The 24,596-nt window shown below is 44.4% G+C and overlaps 1 protein-coding gene across 10 annotated transcripts in view; it reads right to left on the minus strand.

The window, feature by feature from the left end:
* The window catches only part of LOC124856115 (calcium-dependent secretion activator 1-like), a 417,550-nt gene that overhangs the window by 358,030 nt on the left and 34,924 nt on the right, over positions 1-24,596 (minus strand). For 8 of the 10 annotated variants that reach the window (XM_047346334.1, XM_047346331.1, XM_047346330.1 and 5 more), the window contains exon 2: positions 10,270-10,383. In XM_047346334.1, coding sequence (XP_047202290.1) covers positions 10,270-10,383 — 114 coding nt within the window. Of the gene's footprint in view, positions 1-10,269; positions 10,384-11,325; positions 11,426-11,809; positions 12,031-24,596 lie in introns of those variants that run through there. The other 2 variants (XM_047346337.1, XM_047346336.1) reach the window with 2 other exon arrangements.

Raw genomic sequence — 24,596 nt, forward strand, 5'->3', positions numbered from 1 at the left:
GTTCCTTCTTGTAGACTGCTTCACAGTTGCATCTCCACTCCAGTCTGTTGTCCAGGTGAACACCGAGGTATTTATACTCCTCCACCACCTCCACCTCTTCTCTCATGATGGAAATAGTTTTTGACCTATTCCTGTATCTATTAAAATCTACAATTATCTCCTTTGTTTTAGTTTAGTTCAGGATGAGATGATTGTTTCCACACCATGCCAAAAAGCGGTCCACCACCTTCCTGTACTCAGCTTCTTGTCCATCTCTGATCCACCCCACGATTGCAGAATCATCCGAGTATTTCTGCAGATGACAGGAGTCTTTCCGGTCCTGGAGGCCTGAGGTGTACAGAGTGAAAAGGAATGGTTACAAGACAGTCCCCTGTGGTGCTCCTGTGCTGCTGACTACCTGGTTAGACTCACAACCCTTCAGTCTACCAACTGTGGTCTGTTTGTCAGCTAGTATTTGATCCAGGAGATTGTTGAGTCTTCTGGAGTTTCTGACAAAGCAAATCAGGTTGAATTGTGTTAAATGTTCTGGAGAAAATAAAGAACATGATCCTCAAAGTGCTGCTGGCTTTGTCCAGATGACAGCAGGTTTGTTGAAGCAGGTGTTTGATGGCATCTTCAACTCCAACTCCACAGCGATAAGCAAACTGAAGGAGGTCCTGATAGTTTTCTTTGGTACTGGAACAAGACAGGAGGTCTTCCACAACACTGGAACCTTCTTCTGGTCCAGGCTAAGGTTGAAGAGGTGCTACAGAACCCCACAGAGCTGCTCTGCACAGCCCCTCAGGACTCTAGGGCTGACACAATCTGGACCTGCAGCCTTGTTGGATGTTGATGGAGCTTGCTCTTCAGCTTCATCTTGTACACCTCCTTGGTGTCTCTTATCTTGTCGCCAACAGATGATTCCCACACATAATACTGCATTCCCAGTACTCTGCCTGGGTACTTTGTAGGGCTTGGAGTTCATCCAACTTGTTTCCCAACGATCTGATGATGCCCATCATAATCGACGGAAGAGATGGTTTGGTAATATATACAGGTCCTTCTCAAAATATTCGCATATTGCGATAAAGTTCATTATTTTCCATAATGTCATGATAAAAATTTAACATTCATATATTTTAGATTCATTGCACACTAACTGAAATATTTCAGGTCTTTTATTGTCTTAATATGGATGATTTTGGCATACAGCTCATGAAAACCCAAAATTCCTATCTCACAAAATTAGCATATCATTAAAAGGGTCTCTAAACGAGCTATGAACCTAATCATCTGAATCAACGAGTTAACTCTAAACACCTGCAAAAGATTCCTGAGGCCTTTAAAACTCCCAGCCTGGTTCATCACTCAAAACCCCAATCATGGGTAAGACTGCCGACCTGACTGCTGTCCAGAAGGCCACTATTGACACCCTCAAGCAAGAGGGTAAGACACAGAAAGACATTTCTGAACGAATAGGCTGTTCCCAGAGTGCTGTATCAAGGCACCTCAGTGGGAAGTCTGTGGGAAGGAAAAAGTGTGGCAGAAAACGCTGCACAACGAGAAGAGGTGACCGGACCCTGAGGAAGATTGTGGAGAAGGGCCGATTCCAGACCTTGGTGGACCTGCGGAAGCAGTGGACTGAGTCTGGAGTAGAAACATCCAGAGCCACCGTGCACAGGCGTGTGCAGGAAATGGGCTACAGGTGCCGCATTCCCCAGGTCAAGCCACTTTTGAACCAGAAACAGCGGCAGAAGTGCCTGACCTTGTCTACAGAGAAGCAGCACTGGACTGTTGCTCAGTGGTCCAAAGTACTTTTTTCGGATGAAAGCAAATTCTGCATGTCATTCGGAAATCAAGTTGCCAGAGTCTGGAGGAAGACTGGGGAGAAGGAAATGCCAAAATGCCAGAAGTCCAGTGTCAAGTACCCACAGTCAGTGATGGTCTGGGTGCCGTGTCAGCTGCTGGTGTTGGTCCACTGTGTTTTATCAAGGGCAGGGTCAATGCAGCTAGCTATCAGGAGCTTTTGGAGCACTTCATGCTTCCATCTGCTGAAAAGCTTTATGGGGATGAAGATTTCATTTTTCAGCACGACCTGGCACCTGCTCACAGTGCCAAAACCACTGGTAAATGGTTTACTGACCATGGTATCACTGTGCTCAATTGGCCTGCCAACTCTCCTGACCTGAACCCCATAGAGAATCTGTGGGATATTGTGAAGAGAACGTTGAGAGACTCAAGACCCAACACTCTGGATGAGCTAAAGGCCGCTATCGAAGCATCCTGGGCCTCCATAAGACCTCAGCAGTGCCACAGGCTGATTGCCTCCATGCCACGCCGCATTGAAGCAGTCATTTCTGCCAAAGGATTCCCGACCAAGTATTGAGTGCATAACTGTACATGATTATTTGAAGGTTGACGTTTTTTGTATTAAAAACACTTTTCTTTTATTGGTCGGATGAAATATGCTAATTTTGTGAGATAGGAATTTTGGGTTTTCATGAGCTGTATGCCAAAATCATCCGTATTAAGACAATAAAAGACCTGAAATATTTCAGTTAGTGTGCAATGAATCTAAAATATATGAATGTTAAATTTTCATCATGACATTATGGAAAATAATGAACTTTATCACAATATGCTAATATTTTGAGAAGGACCTGTAGAGAGAGATAGTGTTTTGAAGAAACACACTAACTTTTCTTTGTATTTACTGGAAGGCATTTACTTTTTTTTTTCCTCCTTGAACCGCCACATTAAAGTGGTGGAGGGGTTTGAGTGCTCGAATGATCCTAGAGGCTATGTTGTCTGAGGCTTAAAAGCCCCTGGTAGGGTCTCCCATGGCAAACAGGCTCTAGGTGACGGGTCAGACAAAAAGCGGTTGGAGAATCCCTCATGATGACTACAGAATCGAGGCACGTGACGTCGCCCGGTACGGCGGAGCCGGGCTCCCACCCTGGAGCCAGGCCTGGGGTCGGGACTTGTCGGAGAGCACCTGGTGGCCGGGTTGCTCTTCGCGGGACCCGGCCAGGCCAAGCCCGAACGAGAGACGTGAGACCATCCCCCAGTGGGCCCACCACCAGCAGGGAGAACCGTGAGGGACCGGTGCAAAGAGGATTGGGCAGCGGATGAAGGTGGAGACCTCGGCGGCCCAATCCCCGGATGCTTAGGCTGGCTTTAGGAACGTGGAATGTCACCTCGCTGGGGGGGAAGGAGCCTGAGCTGGTGCGGGAGGTCGAGAGATATCGACTAGAAATAGTCGGGCTCGCCTCCACGCACAGCGTGGGCTCTGGAACCCATCTCCTTGAGAGGGGCTGGACTCTCTTCTACTCTGGAGTGGCCCGCGGGGAGAAGCGGCGGGCTGGCGTGGGTTTGCTTGTTTCCCCCCAGCTCAGCCGTCTCGTGTTGGGGTTTACCCCAGTGGATGAGAGGGTCGCATCTCTGCGCCTTCGGGTTGGGGAGAGGTCTCTGACTATCATTTTGGCCTACGGGCCGAGTGGTAGTGCGGAGTACCCGGCCTTCTTGGCGTCCCTGTCGGGGGTGCTGGATAGTGCCTCTCCTGGGGACTCCATTATTCTGCTAGGGGACTTCAACGCCCACGTGGGAAACGACAGTGACACCTGGAGAGGCGTGATTGGAAGGAATGGCCTCCCCGATCTGAATCCAAGCGGTGTTTTGTTATTGGACTTCTGTGCTAGTCACGGATTGTCCATAATGAACAGCATGTTCAAACATAAGGATGTCCAGCAGTGCACTTGGCACCAGGATACCCTAGGCAGGAGGTCAATGATCGACTTTGTTGTCGTATCATCAGACCTTCGGCCGCATGTTTTGGACACTCGGGTGAAGAGAGGGACTGAGCTGTCCACTGATCACCACCTGGTGGTGAGTTGAATCCGCTGTAGGAGGAGAAAGCCGGACAGACTTGGCAGGCCCAAGCGCATAGTGAGGGTCTGCTGGGAACGTCTGGCGGAGCCCCCGGCCAGGGATGTATTCAACTCTCACCTCCGGGAGAGCTTTGACCAGATTCCGAGGGATGTTGGAGACAGAGTCCAAATGGACCATGTTCTCCACATCTATTGTCGATGCTGCTGCCCGTAGCTGCGGCCATAAGGTCTGCGGTGCCTGTCGCGGCGGCAATCCCCAAACCCGGTGGTGGGCACCGGCAGTAAGGGACGCTGTCAAGCTGAAGAAGGAGTCCTATCGGCTGTGGTTGGCTTGTGGGACTCCTGAGGCGGCTGACGGGTACCATGGGGCCAATTGTGCCGCGGCCCGGGCGGTGGCAGAGGCAAAAACTCGGACCTGGGAGGAGTTCGGTGAGGCCATGGAGAAGGACTACCGGTTGGCCCCGAAGCGATTCTGGCAAACCGTCCGGCGCCTCAGGAGGGGGAAGCAGTGCTTCGCCAACACTGTTTACAGTGGGGGTGGGGAGCTGCTGACCTCAACTGGGGACATTATCGGCCGGTGGAAGGAGTACTTCGAGGATCTCCTCAATCCTGCCATCACGCATTCCCTGGTGGAAACAGAGGCTGCGGACTCGGGGTTGGACTCTTTCATCACCCAGGCTGAAGTCACCGAGGTGGTTAAAAAGCTCCGCGGTGGCAAGGCTTCGGGGTTGGATGAGATCCGCCCTGAGTACCTCAAGTCTTTGGATGTTGTGGGGCTGTCATGGTTGACACGCCTCTCAACATTGCGTGGCGGACGGGGACAGTGCCTTTGGATTGGCAGCCTGGGGCGGTGGTCCCCCTTCATAAGAAGGGTGACCGGAGGGTGTGCTCCAAATACAGGGGGATCACACTCCTCAGCCTCCCTGGTAAGGCCTACGCCAGGGTATTGGAGAGGAGAGTCCGGCCGATAGTCGAACCCCGGCTTCAGGAGGAGCAGTTTGGTTTTCGTCCCGGCCGTGGGACGCTGGACCAGCTCTATACCCTCTACAGGGTACTCGAGGGTTCATGGGAGTTTGCCCAACCGGTCCACATGTGTTTTGTGGACCTGGAGAAAGCATTCGACTGTGTCCCTCGTGATGCCCTGTGGGGGGTGCTCCAGGAGTATGGAATCGGTGGCTCTTTACTAGGGGCCATCCGGTCTCTGTACAAGCGGAGCAGGAGTTTAGTTCGCATTGCCGGCACTAAGTCGGACCTGTTGCATGTTGGACTCCGGCAGGGCTGCCTTTTGTCACCGGTCCTGTTCATAACTTTTATGGACAGGATTTCTAGGCGCAGCCAAAGGCCGGAGGGGGTCTGGTTTGGGGACCAGATCATTTCGTCTCTTCTTTTTGCAGATGACATGGTCCTGCTGGCCCCATCTAGCCAAGACCTACAGCATGCAATGGGGCGGTTTGCAGCCGAGTGTGAAGCGGCTGGGATGAAGACCAGCTCCTCCAAGTCCGAGGCCATGGTTCTCGACCGGAAAAGGGTGGCTTGTCCTCTTCAGGTTGGAGGGGAGTTCCTGCCTCAAGTGGAGGAGTTTAAGTATCTCGGGGTCTTGTTCACGAGTGAGGGAAGAATGGAGCGGGAGATCGACAGACGGATTGGTGCGTTGTGGTGAAGAGAGAGCTGAGCTGAAAAGCGAAGCTCTCGATTTACCGGTCGGTCTACGTTCCTACCCTCACCTATGGCCATGAACTTTGGGTCATGACCGAAAGAACGAGATCCCGGATACAAGCGGCTGAAATGAGCTTCCTCCGTAGGGTGGCCGGGCACTCCCTTGGAGATAGGGTGAGGAGCTTGGCCATCCGGGAGGGGCTCGGAGTAGAGCCGCTGCTTCTCCACATCGAGAGGAGCCAGTTGAGGTGGCTCGGGCATCTATACTGGATGCCTCCTGGACACCTTCCTTGGGAGTTGTTCCAGGCACGTCCCACCGGGAGGAGGCCCAGGACACGCTGGAGGGACTATGTCTCTCGGCTGGCCTGGGAACGCCTTGGGCTCCCCCCGGAGGAGCTGGAAGAGGTGTCTGGGGAGAGGGACGTCTGGGCGTCTCTGCTGAGTCTGCTGCCCCCGCGACCCGGTCCCGGATAAAGCGGAAGACAACGAGTACGAGCATTTACTTTTTTTGCCTTTCAGTATGATCTTCCAGCTATGATATTGATTGATTCTGAGTCCTCTAAACTGTTTCTGTATTGTTTTCAGGGAGGTCAGCAGATTTGATGACGGACTTCAAAGGGAGCTGCTGCCAATGATGCCAAGGAGGATGAACCCTCATTTGGACTTGGCCACATTTTTACCTTGTCCAGATTTGATCAGATATAGTTTATCAGTGCAGATGTAATTAATAAACTGTATAAATGGTAGTGCAAGTAATTCTTTATTAAAGCTAGTTGTGCATTTTACATATCTTACAATAAATTGATTGGTCATTTATTTTTGCACAATGTTCAAAGAGTTGAACTCTCTCTTTCCATGGCGCTGGGCTGTACCAGTTAGATGTAGGAGTTTTGCCTGTCTATCATAGTGTATCAAGTGCATCAGTAACAGTTGAGCTATGGCATAAGCGCTTGGGTCACGCTACCAATCTAAAGGACATAGAAGATCTGATGAATAGAGTGAAACTCTCTGCAGACAAAGATCATATTTTCTATGAAACCTGTGTGGAGGGCAAGCTGACTAGTCAGCCATGTAAGTCTGTGGGAAAAATCTGTTCCATAAGTTGCAACTGATCCATAGAGGTGTTTGTGGACCTATGCAGACTGAATCAATAGGTGGATCAAAGTACTTTGTAACTTTCATTGAGCACTTCCCTCGCTGCTGTAAGGTCTACTTCATGAAACAAAAGAGTGAAGTCTTAAGCAAATTCAAGGAATTTGAAAAAACATTCTCCAATGAGTGTGGACACAAAGTTGCAAGACTGAGATCAGATAATGGTGAGGAGTACATTTCAAGTGAGTATCAAGAATATTTGAAGGCTCAAGGGATCCATCATGAGATGACTGTACCTCATTCACCTCAGCAAAATGGTGTTGCAGAAAGAAAAAATAGGACACTGGTTGAAGCAGCTAGAACCCTGTTGTTACATGCCAAGTTACCAAAGATGTACTGGGCTGAAGCAGTAGCAACCGCTGCCTACATACAGAACAGGCTGCCCACATCTGTCCTGAAGAAAGAGACACCCTACCAAAGATGGTGTGGAAAAAAATCTGACATGAGCCATGTAAGAGAATTTGATTGTGTGGCTTACGCACATGTTCCAGATGCAGAAAGACAAAAACTAGTCAAGAAAACAGTAAAGCTTAGATTTGTGGGATATGTAAACAATGAAAAAGGCTATCATCTGTTGATGAAGAGGAGAATTCTGATTCGAAAGGATGTCATCGTTAATGAGTCAAACTTTGACTGAAAACAGGAGGTGAATGTTTCCTGTTCAGAGAAAGAGGGGGTCACCTTCATAAAAGAAAAGAAAACAACAGCTAATGATGTCACTGTCGATAATCCTGTTAAAAAAGGAAACAGAATCAGAAGGGCTCCAAAGAGATATGGATATGACGAGTTTGCAGACATGGTGACTGTTGATCATTCTGCTAATGTGTGTTGTGTAACAGAACCAGGCACACTGAAAGAAGCATTAAGGAGTCCAAATGCAAAAGAATGGCAAGAAGCAGCGGATTTTGAATATGAGTCACTGCTAGAAAATGAGACAGGGGACTTAGTGGAGTTACCAAAGGACAGAGAAGTTGTAGGGTCAAGATGGGTGTTCAAAGTCAAGCATCAAAGTGATGGAGAAGTGGAAAGATACAAATGCAGACTGGTTGCCAAAGGTTTTTCACAGCTGTATGGTGCTGAGTACGATGAAACATTTTCACCTGTAGTACGTTTTAGCTCAATTCGTACATTACTGTACTTTGCCGCCCTGAATAACCTACTTCCACATCAAATGGATGTTGTCACTGCCTTCCTAAATGAAAATCTTGATGAAGAAATTTACATGGAACAACCGGAGGGATATATCAAACCAGGTCAGGAACATCTTGGGTGCAAGCTGAAGAAATCGATCTATGGACTAAAACAGTCTCCACGTTGTTAAAAAGTTCACAAACTTCATGAAGGATCTTGGATTTAAACAGAGCACCTCAGATCCCTGTGTTTTTGTGAGACGTTCGAAAGGGCTGGAGATAATTGTGGTGTATGTGGATGATCTGGTGCTGATTATAGAGCCAGCTGAAAGCATGCACGAATTAAAACAAGCTCTCCTTGGGCGCAGCGCTGGTGGTGTAGTGGTTTAGCGCGCGACTACATATAGAGGCTATAGTCCTCAAAGCAGCCGTCCCGGGTTCTAGTCCCGGACCCGGCGACCTTTGCCAAATGCCTCCCACTCTCTTTGCCCCTCCTTCCTGTCTACATACTATCTGAAATAAAGGCCTCTAGTGCCGAAAACAAATATATAAAAAATAAAACACTAGCTCTCCAGGAATGCTACAAAATGAAGGACATGGATGAGCTGTCTTATATATTGGGCAGCTCTGATGTTCAAGACAAAGCAGAAAACTGCATCTTTCTTAATCAGAAACAGTACATTGAAACCATTCTTCAGAAGTATGGAATGGATAAAGCAAACCCGGTAGCGACCCCTGCTGACATCAGTGTCAAGCTGAAAAAAGATGATGGTGTTAGTAATCCTGTGAGTCCAAGTATTTACCAGTCCATGGTAGGAAGTCTGCTGTATGCTGCAATGACAACAAGGCCAGACATAGCACAAGCAGTGAGCACTGTGTCAAAGTTTAAAGCAAATCCAAATGCCGCACATCTGACAGCAGTGAAGAGGATTATTCGATACTTAAAGGGCACTTACTCTTAAGTATGACTGTTCAGGAAATAAAAATTTGGTTGCCTTCTCTGATGCTGACTGGACTGGAGATCAGGATGACCGCCGTTCAACAACAGGCAACATATTTCTATTGAGTGGAGGAGCAGTGAGCTGGCTAAGCAAGAAACAAACAACAGTTGCACTCTCAACAGCAGAAGCTCAGTATGTTGCTCTCAGTCAAGAAGCTCAAGAGGCTACTTGGCTGAGAAGGTTACCGAGTGATCTCGGTATGAACATTATGCCTACAATGATTCTGGAGGACAGTCAAGGAGCCGTCACAATAGCGAAGAATCCAGTGGGCCATTCAAGAACCAAGCACATAGACATTCGCTATCATTATATTCGTGAGTGTGTGCAGAATGGTGAGGTTAAGTTGCAATACTGTCCAACAGATGATATGAAGGCAGATATTCTGACAAAGTCACTTGCAAGACAAGTTTGAGTATCTTAGGAGAGAGATTGGACTTCATCCAATATAACTCTGTTATACAATGTTCTAAGTTGTTGTGATATAACATGGGTAGTATTTTCTGTTAAATATAGAAAAAATGTGATAAAGAATTAGAAGGGGCAAAAGTTATTTCTGTAAGTGTTTAAATTAAGTTTATTACTTCATTACTACCAGGTGTCTGAATACTATTGTAAAAATTAAGTGGGAGTGTTGAAAACTAAAGGAAAAAATATTAAGCAGTAATTTGAACGAGTGTTCATAAGAAGAACTATACTGCCCCCTGGTGGTTCTCAGAAAAAGGTGCAACTGCTGTTCTGGTCTGATACAATAAAAGAAAGGAAAGAGCGGCATGTTCTGGTCTATGTTTATCACACATGTGACAAAATATTTGCTGAATGATTTTTGTGAAAGACAAGAGCAAGAGCCATATGTTTAGGCTTAAATGTTAACAGACTTTGCACTGCTCATGTCATTTTAACATGGGGTTAAGATTTTGGTCAACTGACTTAGATGTCAGTTTTTTTTCATTTGTTCATGCCTTAGTGATCCATAAGCCATTTTCAGAAAACTGGTGTTTTATGATGAACTAAATATAGGTGTATTGAATAGTCTTTCATTAAACAAGACAATACATAACTGGATTTGAATCTTAATTGGACAATATTTGAATGAGTAAATTTCATTTGACCTGTATTAAACTCAAATGAAATGTACTTAATTATATACCGCTGGAGATTAATATAATCTTTTAACCATTTTTGTAACATGCCCTGGGAATTGTATATAAACTGAGCTTACCTTTTCTCAGGTGTGTATAGTTTTCCAAACATGCATGTTCCCTTAGATGAGCATGTTTTTAATATTGGAGCGAAGCAGTAAATATTTTACAGCCTAAATTGTATTAGCTGTAAATTAATGTGTATTTATTATGCTCATGTATATTTGGCCTCAGGGTGGTATCCAATCTGAACAATAAGCATATCAATTGTGCAGTATCAAAAAGATAGTTTGCTGTGCATATCTAGTATACATTACAAACGTACCTCATAGTAGCTCTGAACAGCATTGATAAAAGCCTCATCAGCCACAATCTGAGTTTCACCATTGAGGAACGCTTGAAAGCGATCTTTGACGGTCTGCAGCTGCAATTTACTGATCTAGGGGAGACAGAAAACATAAGTTAAAACTAAAATAAACAAAACAAGCCACGGCCAAAATTTTAAAATTAGTAACCTAAACTGAATTTAAATCTAAAAAAGGTGTCCTTTAGTCATTTATGTTTGCTAAATCCTGGTTCTGGATTCCTTGGATTTTTTTTCTGTCCTGTTCAGAAACAGTAAAGCTTCTGAACCAGTATGAAAGGCTCTGAAAATCTTGAGCCTTTTGTGATTTTTTTGTGATTTATCAGCCAGTGCACAAATAAGACAAATAAGAATTTTCCACACAACACTAAACAAGACAGTGTAGGTATAAACCTCTCAACTTTGCTATCATCATACAATATTACTCTGATTTTCAACAATATGGGTTACTTTACAAAGCTAGCACTGATTTGTCTTCACTTGGCCAACTAACATTCTTAATTTCTCAACTTGAGTTAATGTAGTGTTTGGCTGATTTAAACTACACAAACTACTTCTGAGAAAGTAACGTTTGTATTTAGAAAGCTAAGCCACTACATCGTTTCAGGAAAGCCTGAGAATGTTGTTGAATGTTCTCCAGTGATCACAAATGGTTAATGTATACTATACATTTTTCTTACAAACACTACACATTTGCACCAAGTTACATATGCACATTTGCTGCCATCTCCCAAAGGTTTTAGTTATTTAATTATTGGCGCCTGTTGACGGTTCACCGGTAGGGGGTGGAGCCGATCCAGCCTTTTATATTGGGCTGGGGAGACACCTGTGGGAGAGTGACAAGTGATGCATGGCTTATGTGGAGTTGCTGCAACAGAGTTTGTTTGGAAGAAAAATAAACAGAAGTACATTGAGGGAAGATTTTGAGAAAGAAACTTTCACTGTGGGATTGATTAACCCAAGGGGAGTGTCGGTTAACAGTTTGTGTGGGCTGGCTATTTTTGACGGATCACCCACCTCGTGAGGATTGCCACACTGACGTTGAAGGCAGATCCCCACCTCACTGTGTGTTCCGTCAGATGCAAAATTGGACTGGGAAAAGTAGATGTGGAGATCCCTTTAAAATGGCATTGAGCAGAGTAAGTAAGCAGATGATGCAACACGAACACCAAGGTCCTTCACAGCAACAACCTCACAGATAGGAAACCAAACGGATGGAGAAATTTCTGTTGGTCCAGCAGGCCCAAAGGGTAGCTCCTGGTCCACTGTACACATTAACAGCTCTCAGTCCCTTTATAATCCTTAGTAAACTCACTTTCATCTCATATGAAACCATCAAGTTTAACAAGCCTCTAATGATAGCATTTGCAATTTATATACAAACACATGAGCCGCTACATTGCACTAAGCATGCTAAAAAGCTAGTTACCGATAGCATGATTTTCTTCTACACACTGCATCGTTCTGAAACAGCATAAAGCATATCAAAAAAGGCATTTACTTTTCATATGCTTCGTACAGTCCGTTACAGCCGGCAACTATGCATTAACCATTGTAACACATAGCTTTACTCTGGTTTTTGTCCCATGCCTGCTCCGCGGTGCGCTCTAGCTTGTCTGCCTTGCTCTCTGACCTATGTCTCACGCAGCGTACCATAAATCCCGCCCACTCTCATCTGATTGGGGAAAATAAAACTCTTCATCCAATATGATACAAACCCGAACAAGATGGACACTTGGCACAAATCAAAAAGTAGGTTTTGAATCTGCCACGCTGCACCCATGTAGACCTTAAGTAAACTTATGTAACATTCAAGGGACGTGGTAAAATGACAATGGCCTGTTTTATTCTACTTAAAGTAGGTGTTCTGAACAGGTATTCACTACTTTTAAACCTGATAAATTTTTTAATGACAACATAGTGTTTTATCTTTTTTAAATAAATTTTTTACATTTATCTTTCATATTTATTCCACTTTCTATGGCTTTTATTCCACTTTTTTGCTTTTTTTTAATATAAATGGTATTACAATGAACTGTTTACTATGAAGTTGGTACTACAGGTCATTCTCAAAATATTAGCATATTGTGATAAAATTCATTATTTTCCATAATGTCATGATGAAAATTTAACATTCATATATTTTAAATTCATTGCACACTAACTGAAATATTTCAGGTCTTATATTGTCTGATTTTGGCATACAGCTCATGAAAACCCAAAATTCCTATCTCACAAAATTAGCATATCATTAAAAGGGTCTCTAAACGAGCTATGAATCTAATCATCTGAATCAACAAGTTAACTCTAAACACCTGCAAAAGATTCCTGAGGCCTTTAAAACTCCCAGCCTGGTTCATCACTCAAAACCCCAATCATGGGTAAGACTGCCGACCTGACTGCTGTCCAGAAGGCCACTATTGACACCCTCAAGCAAGAGGGTAAGACACAGAAAGAAATTTCAGAACGAATAGGCTGTTCCCAGAGTGCTGTATCAAGGCACCTCAGTGGGAAGTCTGTGGGAAGGAAAAAGAGTGGCAGAAAACGCTGCACAACGAGAAGAGGTGACCTCAGGGTCCCTGAGGAAGATTGTGGAGAAGGGCTGATTCCAGACCTTGGGGGACCTGCGGAAGCAGTGGACTGAGTCTGGAGTAGAAACATCCAGAGCCACCGTGCACAGGCGTGTGCAGGAAATGGGCTACAGGTGCCGCATTCCCCAGGTCAAGCCACTTTTGAACCAGAAACAGCTGCAGAAGCGCCTGACCTGGGCTACAGAGAAGCAGCACTGGACTGTTGCTCAGTGGTCCAAAGTACTTTTTTCGGATGAAAGCAAACTCTGCATGTCATTCGGAAATCAAGGTGCCAGAGTCTGGAGGAAGACTGGGGAGAAGGAAATGCCAGAAGTACATTGTCAATTACCCACAGTCAGTGATGGTCTGGGGTGCCGTGTCAGCTGCTGGTGTTGGTCCACTGTGTTTTATCAAGGGCAGGGTCAATGCAGCTAGCTATCAGGAGATTTTGGAGCACTTCATGCTTCCATCTGCTGAAAAGCTTTATGGAGATGAAGATTTCATTTTTCAACACGACCTGGCTCACAGTGCCAAAACCACTGGTAAATGGTTTACTGACCATGGTATCACTGTGCTCAATTGGCCTGCCAACTCTCCTGACCTGAACCCCATAGAGAATCTGTGGGATATTGTGAAGAGAACGTTGAGAGACTCAAGACCCAACACTCTGGATGAGCTAAAGGCCGCTATCGAAGCATCCTGGGCCTCCATAAGACCTCAGCAGTGCCACAGGCTGATTGCCTCCATGCCACGCCGCATTGAAGCAGTCGTTTCTGCCAAAGGATTCCCGACTAAGTATTGAGTGCATAACTGTACATGATTATTTGAAGGTTGACGTTTTTTGTATTAAAAACACTTTTCTTTTATTGGTCGGATGAAATATGCTAATTTTGTGAGATAGGAATTTTGGGTTTTCATGAGCTGTATGCCAAAATCATCCATATTAAGACAATAAAGACCTGAAATATTTCAGTTAGTGTGCAATGAATCTAAAATATATGAATGTTAAATTTTCATCATTACATTATGGAAAAAAATGAACTTTATCACAATATGCTAATATTTTGAGAAGGACCTGTATATAGCACAGTCCAAACTAGGCTACACACACACGCACGCACATACACACACACACACACTTTGTTACATGCCCCACTTACTGCTCTACTCCATGTGTCAGTTAAAGACAAAACAAACAAACGGGCCATAGCAGTAGTGGAGGCTCATTCTGGATTATTACACTTTTTTTTGGCCGGGGGAGTCTTTTAATAATCTAATAACAAACTACCAGCTTAGCAAGGTATCTCAGAGTGTGAAATTTCCTTCAGTGGTGGTTAGACATTGTGAAGAGTGGTGAAGAAATTAAAAGTAGATGAATTCCTGAATGAGAATTGAATTTTAAGACTTAGAGATTGGTCACCTACTTGGAAAATTGTGGACTTGATTAATGTCTTAAATGGCTAAGGTTTTACGTGAAAGCCATTCAGATACAAAGTCCAATGATATGGGGTTAGAGCTTGCTAAACTTGAATTGGAAAGCAGAGAGCAGCTCAGGAAGCTGCCAGACTTGATTTGGACAGAGAACGTATGAAGCGGGATTTTGAGTGCAAACAGAAAAACATTGAGGATGAGCAACAAAAGCGAAAAACTAAAAATTGTTGCTATGGAAGCAGAGACAGTTTTTGAGTTGAGTAAAAACATTTGATGTTTCCCCAGTTTTGTGAAAAGGAAGTTTCTTTCTGTCTTTCAAAAATACTCCAAAATCTCTAAATTGGTCTGAGAGTAAATAGTCTCTTCTTGTACAGAGTGTGTTTACTGGTAAAGCTTTGGGGGGCTATGCTGCACTTGATGCTGAAAAGTCATCGCGTTATTAGGCTGTAAAATCTACTGTTCTTGCTGCTCATCAGCTTTCCCCGGAATGTTTATCAATGTTTCCGTAACCTGAAAGAGTGAGACTCATACTTAATCTAATATGCTAGAGAAAAGGAAATAGCTTTTGATTGATGGGTGCATTCAAAGATCATTGGTCATAACTTTGAGAAATTAAACCAGCTTGTAATCTTAGTAGATTTTAAAGAGATGAAACATTACCTAGAAGATCAGAAGATTGAGGATATTTAGATAGCTGCTGTTATGGCTGTTTATTTTAAGTTCACTTATCAGCGTCCGGTGAGTGGAGGAAGCAACTCTGTTACAGCTACATCTCAAAAAATTTGAATATTGGGTAAAAGTGGGCACAAACTTTTTAGCCTGTTAGCCTTCATGAATATGCTAAACATATGAAAATGACCCAAACGAGCAAATGTATGGGATAAGGATATGCAAATTAAATTCTTTGCCACCAGTGGTTTATTAAACCCAAAACAGATTGCAGGTCTTGTTCTTGAAGATTTTGTTTTGCGGCACTAATGGCCTTTATATTTCAGTGTTTTTTGGCAGTAGGTACACAGGAAATGGGGGTGGAGAAAGAGGGGAAGATATGCAGCAACCGTCACCTGGGCCGGGACTCGAATCAGGGACTGCCGTGTTGAGGACAAAAGCCTCAGTACATGGACGTGCCTGCAGGTGCTGTTTTCGCATCTAGATTTAGCACATTTGAAATGCAGGTACTAATTGGAAACCAAAAATGTCTGCTGTCACTGTGGCTAGAAAGAGGCCTAGATAGAATGATAGATGACGGAGAAAAAAATAATCTTCTGTACATGTGTTAACAGATTTGAATTGTCAAAAATAAAAATTAGAAAAATAGATGAGAATAGACGATTCTATGTAAGATTATGTAAGGTCTGATTTGGAGCCCATCACAAACAGAAACCATGACATATCTCCTATGGTAAAACTCCATGGAACAGTTTTTTCTTGCGTCTGGATCATTCCAGCGCACTACCGCTGTCAGTGAGATCATCTGCTGCTGAAGCACAAACCTGATCAAGACGTAGTGCGCACATTACTGATCGTGCGCACATAACTAATCCACCAGAGAAGCATGCACAGCATAACTGTAATTGCACATCGTACAAAGGACCCACAGTGCTGTGATGTTAATATAATTAACAGGGAAGAAATAAAGTCATTATAAGGCAAATTAAATCCGTCATTTGCAAACTAGATGCTAAAATCACTTTTTAGCAGGTAAGAAAATCACCATTTTAAGGCTGCATTTCCATGTGGTGAAAAAGAACAAAGAGGGGAAATAATCTGTCAGGGCAGAGGCTGCAATGACAAACCTGCTGCTGGTAGCCTCGTGACTGGTTGCGGTTGGAGCTGTGGGTGGATCTCACCCTCAAGAGGCTGCGCAAGCTACCTTTGCTTCCAGGTCGGTTGTCATTCGAGTCTGGTAAGCCTTGTTTTTTGTTGGTTGTTCGACGGTGGTTTGAGAAACTCAGTTTATTTAATGTAATTGACTTGCCAATATTGTTTTGTATCGCTTTTGCGTTTCTGTACGTAATCGAAGTGGATGTACAAAGGAGTCAACGGTGCCGTTTTTCTGCTCAATCTAACTCCTCTAGTTGCTGTTGGCTGTGTTCAGGGTATTCCATTATGATGCTCAAAAGTGTGTGCTGTGCATTCTGTTTGTCTCTGCTTCAGCAGCCGGAAGATGGACATGATTTGTGCCCCTCGTGCCTCGGAGCTGAACATCTCTGGGAGGCACTCTCGGAGGTGCCTGCTTCAATTGTAGCGGTCAGGCTGCTCTGCAGTGGAGCATGCTACTGACTGGATGGTCGCAGCGCAACAGTCTGTCATCGCTGGGACAGGTGGCGTGCCTGAGGCGGCCTGCTGCAGAAGCGCATTCGGCGCCTGGGAAGAGGGCCAGACTGCTTGAACCAATGGGACTGTCCACAAAGGTTAGGACGCCAATGCCTCTCAGGAAGTTGCAGAGGAGCCGGTGTCAGCAGCTATAAGGACAGCTCTGGGCCGCTTGCAGCTGGATTCTCCACATGCCCAGTCAGCTTCTTCTAGCACCTTCTTTAGGCTCAGCTACTGGGTTGCTCACATCCGGGAATTCATGGGTGCTGTCTGCCCTGTCCCTTGTCCCGGAGATACCATCTTCAGTTCCGCCGTCCCCATCCGGGTCAGGATGACGTCATCTGGACCAAATCAGGCACAGGCCCTGGACCGGAAGATTTGTACCTTTGTGGCCAATGGTGCAATAGTGCCTGTGAATGCCCTGCTGGATCTGGGGATTTTTTAGTCTACTTATTTTTTAGTTCCAAAGAGGACCGGGGATCTGCATCTGGTCCTAGATCTCAGGGGCCTGAATATATGCTTCAAGGTCATGCTGTTTCGCATGCATCCCACCAGGGAGGTGTTGCAGGCAATTTCCCCAGGCAACTGTTTCACATCTATCAACCTGACAGATGCATATTTCATGTTTCAATTGGTCTGCATCACTGGCAGTTTCTCTGTTTCACATTTCAGGGGAGGCACTTCCAGTTCAGAGTCCTCCCATTCAGACATTTGCTTTCTCCCTGGGTGTTCACCTGGCCCTCTCCCCTCTACAGGCGCAGGGGCTGAGAATCCTGCCCTATTTGGACAACTGGCTCATTAGTGCAGTGACCTGCGACCAGGCGGTCCAAGACACTCATCTGGTGCTCGATCACGTGGGTCTCCTGTGCTTCGGGTGAACATGGGAAAGAGCAATCTGACACCCTCTCATGAGACATGTTTTCCTGGGCATTGGCCTGAACTCTGTCTTGATGACTGGTTGTCCTTCGCCTCAATGGGTCAGCCCTATTTGGAATGTGCTCCCAGAGCTCCACTGTGTGGTGTATCTGCGCTCTCTAGGTATGCTCACCGCCACATCAGGTGTGGTGCCCCTGGGACTGCAGTCACTGCAGTCCATTCAGATATGGCTGACCGGCTTGCGTCTGGATACCGCACGGTGTGCTCACCGAGGCAAGATGCTTCCGGTTTTACCTCAGTGACTCTGTCTCTGTGGAGGGATGTACAGTATATTATGGCGAGGGTCCCCCTCGGACCCCTCCCGTGTCGGAGGGAGGTCGTGCACACAAATGCATCCTCTACAGGTTGGGGCAAGGCATGTCAGGGCTGAATAGTGAAGGGGACATCAATCAATGCTCTAGAGTTGCTGGCAGTGTTCCTGGCTCTTTGGAGCTCCCTTCCAGGATTGCAGGGCAGGCATGTGCTGATGAGGTCGGACAACACCACAGTTATCTTTAATGTCAATCATCAAGGCAGGACCAGGTCAAGGAAGCCGTTTTCCTTGGCTCACTGCCTCCTGACCCGGGCAGCCCCGCACTTTACCAGCCTCAGGTGAGGACTTGGTTTCCTCTGCCTCACAGGCTTCGTTTCGGCTTGCCAATGTGCCTTCCCTTTCAGGAGGGACCTCCAGTCTAAGCTGGGGGGTCAGATTCTCCACCGCAATCCAGATCGGCTGCAGCTCTGGGATTGGCCCTTGCAAACAAATGGGCGGTCTTCTAACATTAGTAAGGTGCTGAGCCCAGTATGTTGTTTAATCTCTGACAAACTGGCCTTCCTTCAGGGGTGGTTGGGTCTGGGGCAGTCCACGTCCACAAGTGTATGTGGCTGCCATCTCTCATTGGCATGGCGGACTGAATATTTGTTCCATGGGCCGGAATAAGGATATTACACTGTTTTTGAGGGGTGCTAGGTGCATCTGTCCACCCGTGCACTCTTTGGCACCGTCATGGGACCGTTCTCTGGTGCTGGAGGCCCTTCGGTCCCCCCTGTTTGAGCGCTTGGTGGGGGTGGGCATCAAGTGACTCTCCTTGAAGACTGCATTCCTGTCTGATAGATTGCCTGTTTGTTTGCTATGGTGGCTCAAGGAAAGGTCTGGCCCTTTTCAAACAATGGCTTGCACGTTGAATTGTTGTTGTGATCACTAAATTTTTGGATGTTATTGTCTCCTGGGCAATGCTGGACACCGGTTCTACAAGGTGGCTATGGCCACGCCCCATCCACTCCAGGGCATTCTGCAGCAGTTACCAGCATCCTGGTGCTGTGCGCTGGCTGACAAACATCGCCAGATTATCGAAAGCCTTGTGTGAGTAAATGTCCAGCGTACTTTCCCTGCCTGCCTGCCTGATCTCACTCTTGTTTCTGCCTCCTGGATTTCCCTGTTCTACCCTGCCTTGACAGATATCTCCCTGGCTTCTGATCTCTAGACATCGACCTTGTTTCTGCCTCCCAACTGCTGCCTACTGGCAAACCCCTGGATCTGTCTGCCTGTATCTTCGTGAGGCAAACAAATCCTGTGTTATGGTAAGTTAAAAAAATTACCACATACCTTTCAGTATCAAATGAGCACATTTCTTGCACAACTAGTTAATTAAGATACACATGTACTTTTATAATCTCCTATGTATTATATGAGAATATACGCTCCTTAAGACATACATGATTGTTTCCTCCTTTGATTCTGTAATTCAGTTTATTTATATAGTAACAATTCATATAATCACATACTCTCAAGGAACTCTACAGAGTTACAGAGTCAAGTCAGTCAAAATATACTTAATTTGTACTTATACATACAGAAATTATACAGACAGATTGACAGACTAGCTTCATAGGTAGTTTTGTCTGGGAAAACAGTTAAGCAGATGAGAATTTGTTTGGAATTGGATCCAACATACAAGATGAAGGCTTAGATAAAGCAAATAATTTTGATAACTCAGAAAGCTCAACTAGTTCGAAACAGTCGAGGCACAGTTCAGGTTCTATAGTTAATTCCAATGCTACCTCACTTTCTAAGGATGAATTAATCATATTTGGAAGGATATGTGATTTAATTTCTTATGGAATCAGTCTTATTTATAAAGAATCCCATAAAGTATTTACTGCTGAGAGCAGGGGTAATGGACGGCTCATCCTTATTCTCCTTTTTTTAATGTGGAAAAATAGGCTTATGTAGAAGAAAATAGGCTGGTCATCCTCGATGCAAGTAAGAAAGGATGTCTTTTAAATTTAAATTTGTACATTTGCAGGATGAAGAGGACGAATGGCGTGCAGAGCTGGGGGAGCCGAGTGAAGCCTATCCTAACTTGCATGATAACGAGGGAGATGGAAATGATCAGTCCACAGAAAAAATAGAAGACCTGTTGATGAAAGTTCTGGCAATGATGATTTTGTCATGGCAAGCGACCTTCAAGATTTCTGACAATGCTGTCACATCAGTTCTTCTGTGCATCAAACACTTAATGTGGATAACCGTAAATGTTCTCTGCGCAGATTCCCTAACTGCCTTTGCCAGCAACATGCCAAAGACTTTATTCTCCTTGAGGAACTGGACAGGTGTCCTGATGGATAATTTTATAAAATATGTGGTGTGTCCAAAATGTATGACAGTTTGCACACAGGATAAAACCTATGAAATGAGATGGGATGGTTCTGAAGACTGCAAGTCATGCGGTTACATCAGGTTCTACAAACACCCAATGGCTGCAAAAAGGAAGAAATGTGGTTCTGCTCTGCTAAGAGTAGTAAATTCTACCAATGGTAAAGAATATGTCTCTCGAATACGACCATACTGTTACAAAATTGACGTACAGTCTCTGGAAACACTTGTTAAAAGACCTGGATTTCAAGAGAAATGTGAGCAACGGCGGAAGCAGAAAATACCCGAGGGTCTGTTAGGAGATGTGTATGATGGACAAGTATGGCAGGATTACCAGTATGTGAATGGATTACCTTTTTTGGTAGAGCCAAATAATTTTGTCTTCACGCTGAATGTTGACTGCTTCCAGCCTTTCAAAAATGCACCATCAATTGGAGCTATCTACCTGGTCATTTTGAATCTACCACGTGAAGACTGTTTTAAAGAGGAAAATATGATTCTTGTTGGACTAATAGCTGGCCCGAAAGAACCAGGTCTAAGCATAAATGCTTTCTTGGAACCAATGGTTGATGAGCTTCAAGAACTTTGGAGTGGAGTAATTTTGGAGGACACCTCCTTCATAAGACACCGAGTTTACAGAGCTCCTCTGCTTTGTTTGTCATCAGATATTCCAGCGACTCGTAAATGTGAAGGATTTGTTGGACATGCAGCTTATAGAAGTAGCTTAATTCAAACACTGTCATTTATTGCCATTATCAACATCAAAAGCTTTTTTTTGTAAACATAATGTTGACAACCTTAAACTGCTTTATAATGGCTGGCCGTGGTTCAGCTAAAGGGAGGATGGGTTCCTCAAAACTGTTAGTATTTCCACACCACTTAGCAAATACATACAGTATCGACCAAACGTTTGTACACACCTTCTCATTCAAAGAGTTGTCTTTATTTTCATGACTATGAATATTGTAGCTTCACACTGAAGGCATCAAAACTATGAATTAACACATGTGGAATTATATACTGAACAAAAAAGTGTCAAACAACTGAAAATATGCCTTATATTCTAGGTTCTTCAAAGTAGCCACCTTTTGCTTTGATTACCGCTACGCACACTCTTGGCATTCTGTTGATGAGCTTCAAGAGGTAGTCACCTGAAATGGTTTTCACTTCACAGGTGTGCCCTGTCAGGTTTAATAAGTGGGATTTCAAGCCTTATAAATGGGGTTGGGAGCATCAGTTGTGTTGTGCAGGAGGTGGATACAGTACACAGCTGATAATCCTACTGAATAGACTGTTAGAATTTGTATTAGGGCAAGAAAAAAGCAGCTAAGTAAAGAAAAACGAGTGGCCATAATTTCTTTAAGAAATGAAGGTCAGTCAGTCCGAACAATTGGGAAAACTTTGAAAGTGTCCCCAAGTGCAGTCACAAAAACCATCAAGCGCTACAAAGAAAGCTCAGATTAGAGAACAGGTCAATGCCACATGGAGGTCTAGCAGCAGACACATCTCTAGAACAACTGTTAAGAGGAGACTGTGTGAATGAGGCCTTCATGGTAAAATAGCTGCTAGGAAACCACTGCTGAGGATAGGCAACAAGCAGAAGAGACTTGTTTGGGCTAAAGAACACAAGGAATGGACATTAGACCAGTGGAAATCTGTGCTTTGGTCTGATGAGTCCAAGTTTGAGATCTTTGGTTCCAACCACCATGTCTTTGTGCGGCGCAGAAGAGGTGAACGGATGGGCTTTACATGCCTGGTTCCCACCGTGAAGCATGGAGGAGGAGGTGTGATGGTGTGGGGGTGCTTTGCTGGTGACACTGTTGGGGATTTATTCAAAATTGAAGGCATACTGAACCAGCATGGCTACCACAGCATCTTGCAGCGGCATGCTATTCTATTCGGTTTGCGTTTAGTTGGACCATCATTTATTTATCAACAGGACAATGACCCCAAACACACCTCCAGGCTGTGTAAGGGCTATTTGATCAAGAAGGAGAGGGATGGGGTGCTGCGCCAGACGACCTGGCCTCCACAGTCACCGGACCTGAACCCAATCGAGATGGTTTGGGGTGAGCTGGACCGCAAAGTGAATGCAAAAGGGTCAACAAGTGCTAAGCATCTCTGGGAACTCCTTCAAGACTGTTGGAAAACCATTTCAGGTGACTACCTCTTGAAGCTTATCAACAGAATGCCAAGAGTGTGTGGAGCAGTAATCAAAGCAAAAGGTGGCTACTTTGAAGAACCTAGAATATAAGGCATATTTTCAGTTGTTTCACACTTTTTTGTTCAGTATATAATTCCACATGTGTTAATTCATAGTTTTGATGCCTTCAGTGTGAAGCTACAATATTCATAGTCATGAAAATAAAGAAAACTCTTTGAATGAGAAGGTGTGTCCAAACGTTTGGTCTGTACTGTATGTATTTGCTAAGTGGTGTGGAAATACTAACAGTTTTGAGGAACCCATCCTCCCTTTAGCTGAACCACGGCCAGCCATTATATAGCAGTTTAAGGTTGTCAACATTATGTCAGAAGGTACTACATTTAAACATGTCATTGCACAAGTCTACTAGCTCAATCCCCATCCAGACAGATATTTTATGGAAAGTTAGTAGTTTGGAGCTTGCAGGGAACAGACATCTCATACCCATCATCATTTCTACCTGTTGAGCACAAAGCTGGAACATGTGTTGGAAACACATCCACTGTCCATTTGAGCAGGACAGTAGAGAGGGTGACTGTTGTTATGGCACTCTGCACAGAAGGATAACCAAAAAACAAGGGCCCTCTGAGACTCACTTGCACACACTACATAAACATACAACCACTAGTCTCTCCCCACTGAATAAACAGGGCATACACCCGACCCAAGACAAGCAAAATGTAATTAGACTTCCATCCTTGCGTTAATTGTACAATACATTAAAATGTTATAATGCAATATAACTCAGAAAGATTTTCTTGAGAATTTAATGTTGGCTGAAAGATCCATCTGTACTATATTTTACGTGTACGTGATTTGGTGCGCAAGCGCTGCTGAATTGTGCGTGGTTAATGTTTTGTCTGGCTGATCTCAAATCAGCCAGGAGTTAGAAGTTGGACTTTTAAAAGTTTTTCATTCAAAGCAACTGCGGTCTGGGCCTCGCCTGACCACTCTTTGTTCCAGTTTTATTGCTGGAGATTTTCCACTGAGTTCCCGCCTCAGAGTTTATGACTCTTTGTCAAGATTTGGGGTGCTCAGCTGCTTGTGGCTAAAGAGGCGTGGCCCCACCCTTTTATCAGCTGATCGCTGCAATCGAGACATCAGCACAATAGGAGGGCTTCTTTCCATTTAACCCAAATTACATATTTTGTCCATAAAACTACTGGTTTGATCTTCATAGACACTAAATGTGCATATATGTTTTTCTTTTATTATTATTGTTAGGTAGTCATTGTTATTCCCTTTGTGTAGAATAGTGCTTGTTAGTTATGTGATGGTTTTGGACCAGAATAATGGTATATCAGGATTATTTGGCTTCAATAAATCTTCATATATAAAATTAAGAGAAGCGTTTGTGTTTATTTCGTACAAGAGTGATTTATCTGTCAAAGCAAGGTCGAAGTTCCCCCACCTCAGCGCTGATCTCTGTAATCATTCCTCTGCTTAATTTAGATTAAAGGAGATGAAAGTTAGAAACTGAGAGTCGTTCATTTCAGTGTTAGATAGAATGTGGGATCGCTTTTGGGGACCAAGGACTGGAGGAACTCCGAGACGTCTGACCGCCAACAGGGTGTGGTAGCTCAGACAACACCAAAAATATCTTAAAGATTTATTGAATTGCTGTCAACGACGCAAGGTCATTGTATTAACAACATTGTATCCGCTCCAAAACAGCATTCTTTGTTAAATTCAGATGATGACTGTAACAGATGTCTTTTTTTTCACAAAGGTGATGGATCTGAGATCAAACATTTCACCAAGCTCTTCTATCTATGAAGATGAGCCAGTGTTTTCAGTGCTTCACTTGTTTTGTTCCCATTTCATTAAATTACCTCATCTCTCTAACAGGTGAGATAAAACCTTCCATCCTATATCTAATTTGCCTTTTCTCAGTAAATTATTAGAAAGAGTGGTTGAAACCCAGCTCAGATCATGGTTGTGTAGGTTAGATATTTCTGATTCTTTTACGTCTCGCTTTCTAAAACAGTATTTCACTGAGAATACTTTAGTGAGAGTTCATAATTACTTTTTGACTACAGATGCAGGTAAATGTTCAGTGTTGGTCCTGTTGGATCTCAGCTCTGCTTTTGATACCGTTGACCACACAAAATTGCTAAATAGGCTCAAGGTTCTGGCTGGTATTTCTGGCTCTGTGCTGGATTGGTACTTCTCTCATCTGTCCAATAGGAGATTCTCC

This window comes from Girardinichthys multiradiatus, chromosome 20 (assembly GCF_021462225.1).
Source record: "Girardinichthys multiradiatus isolate DD_20200921_A chromosome 20, DD_fGirMul_XY1, whole genome shotgun sequence".
NCBI classification, from domain to species: Eukaryota; Metazoa; Chordata; class Actinopteri; order Cyprinodontiformes; family Goodeidae; genus Girardinichthys; species Girardinichthys multiradiatus.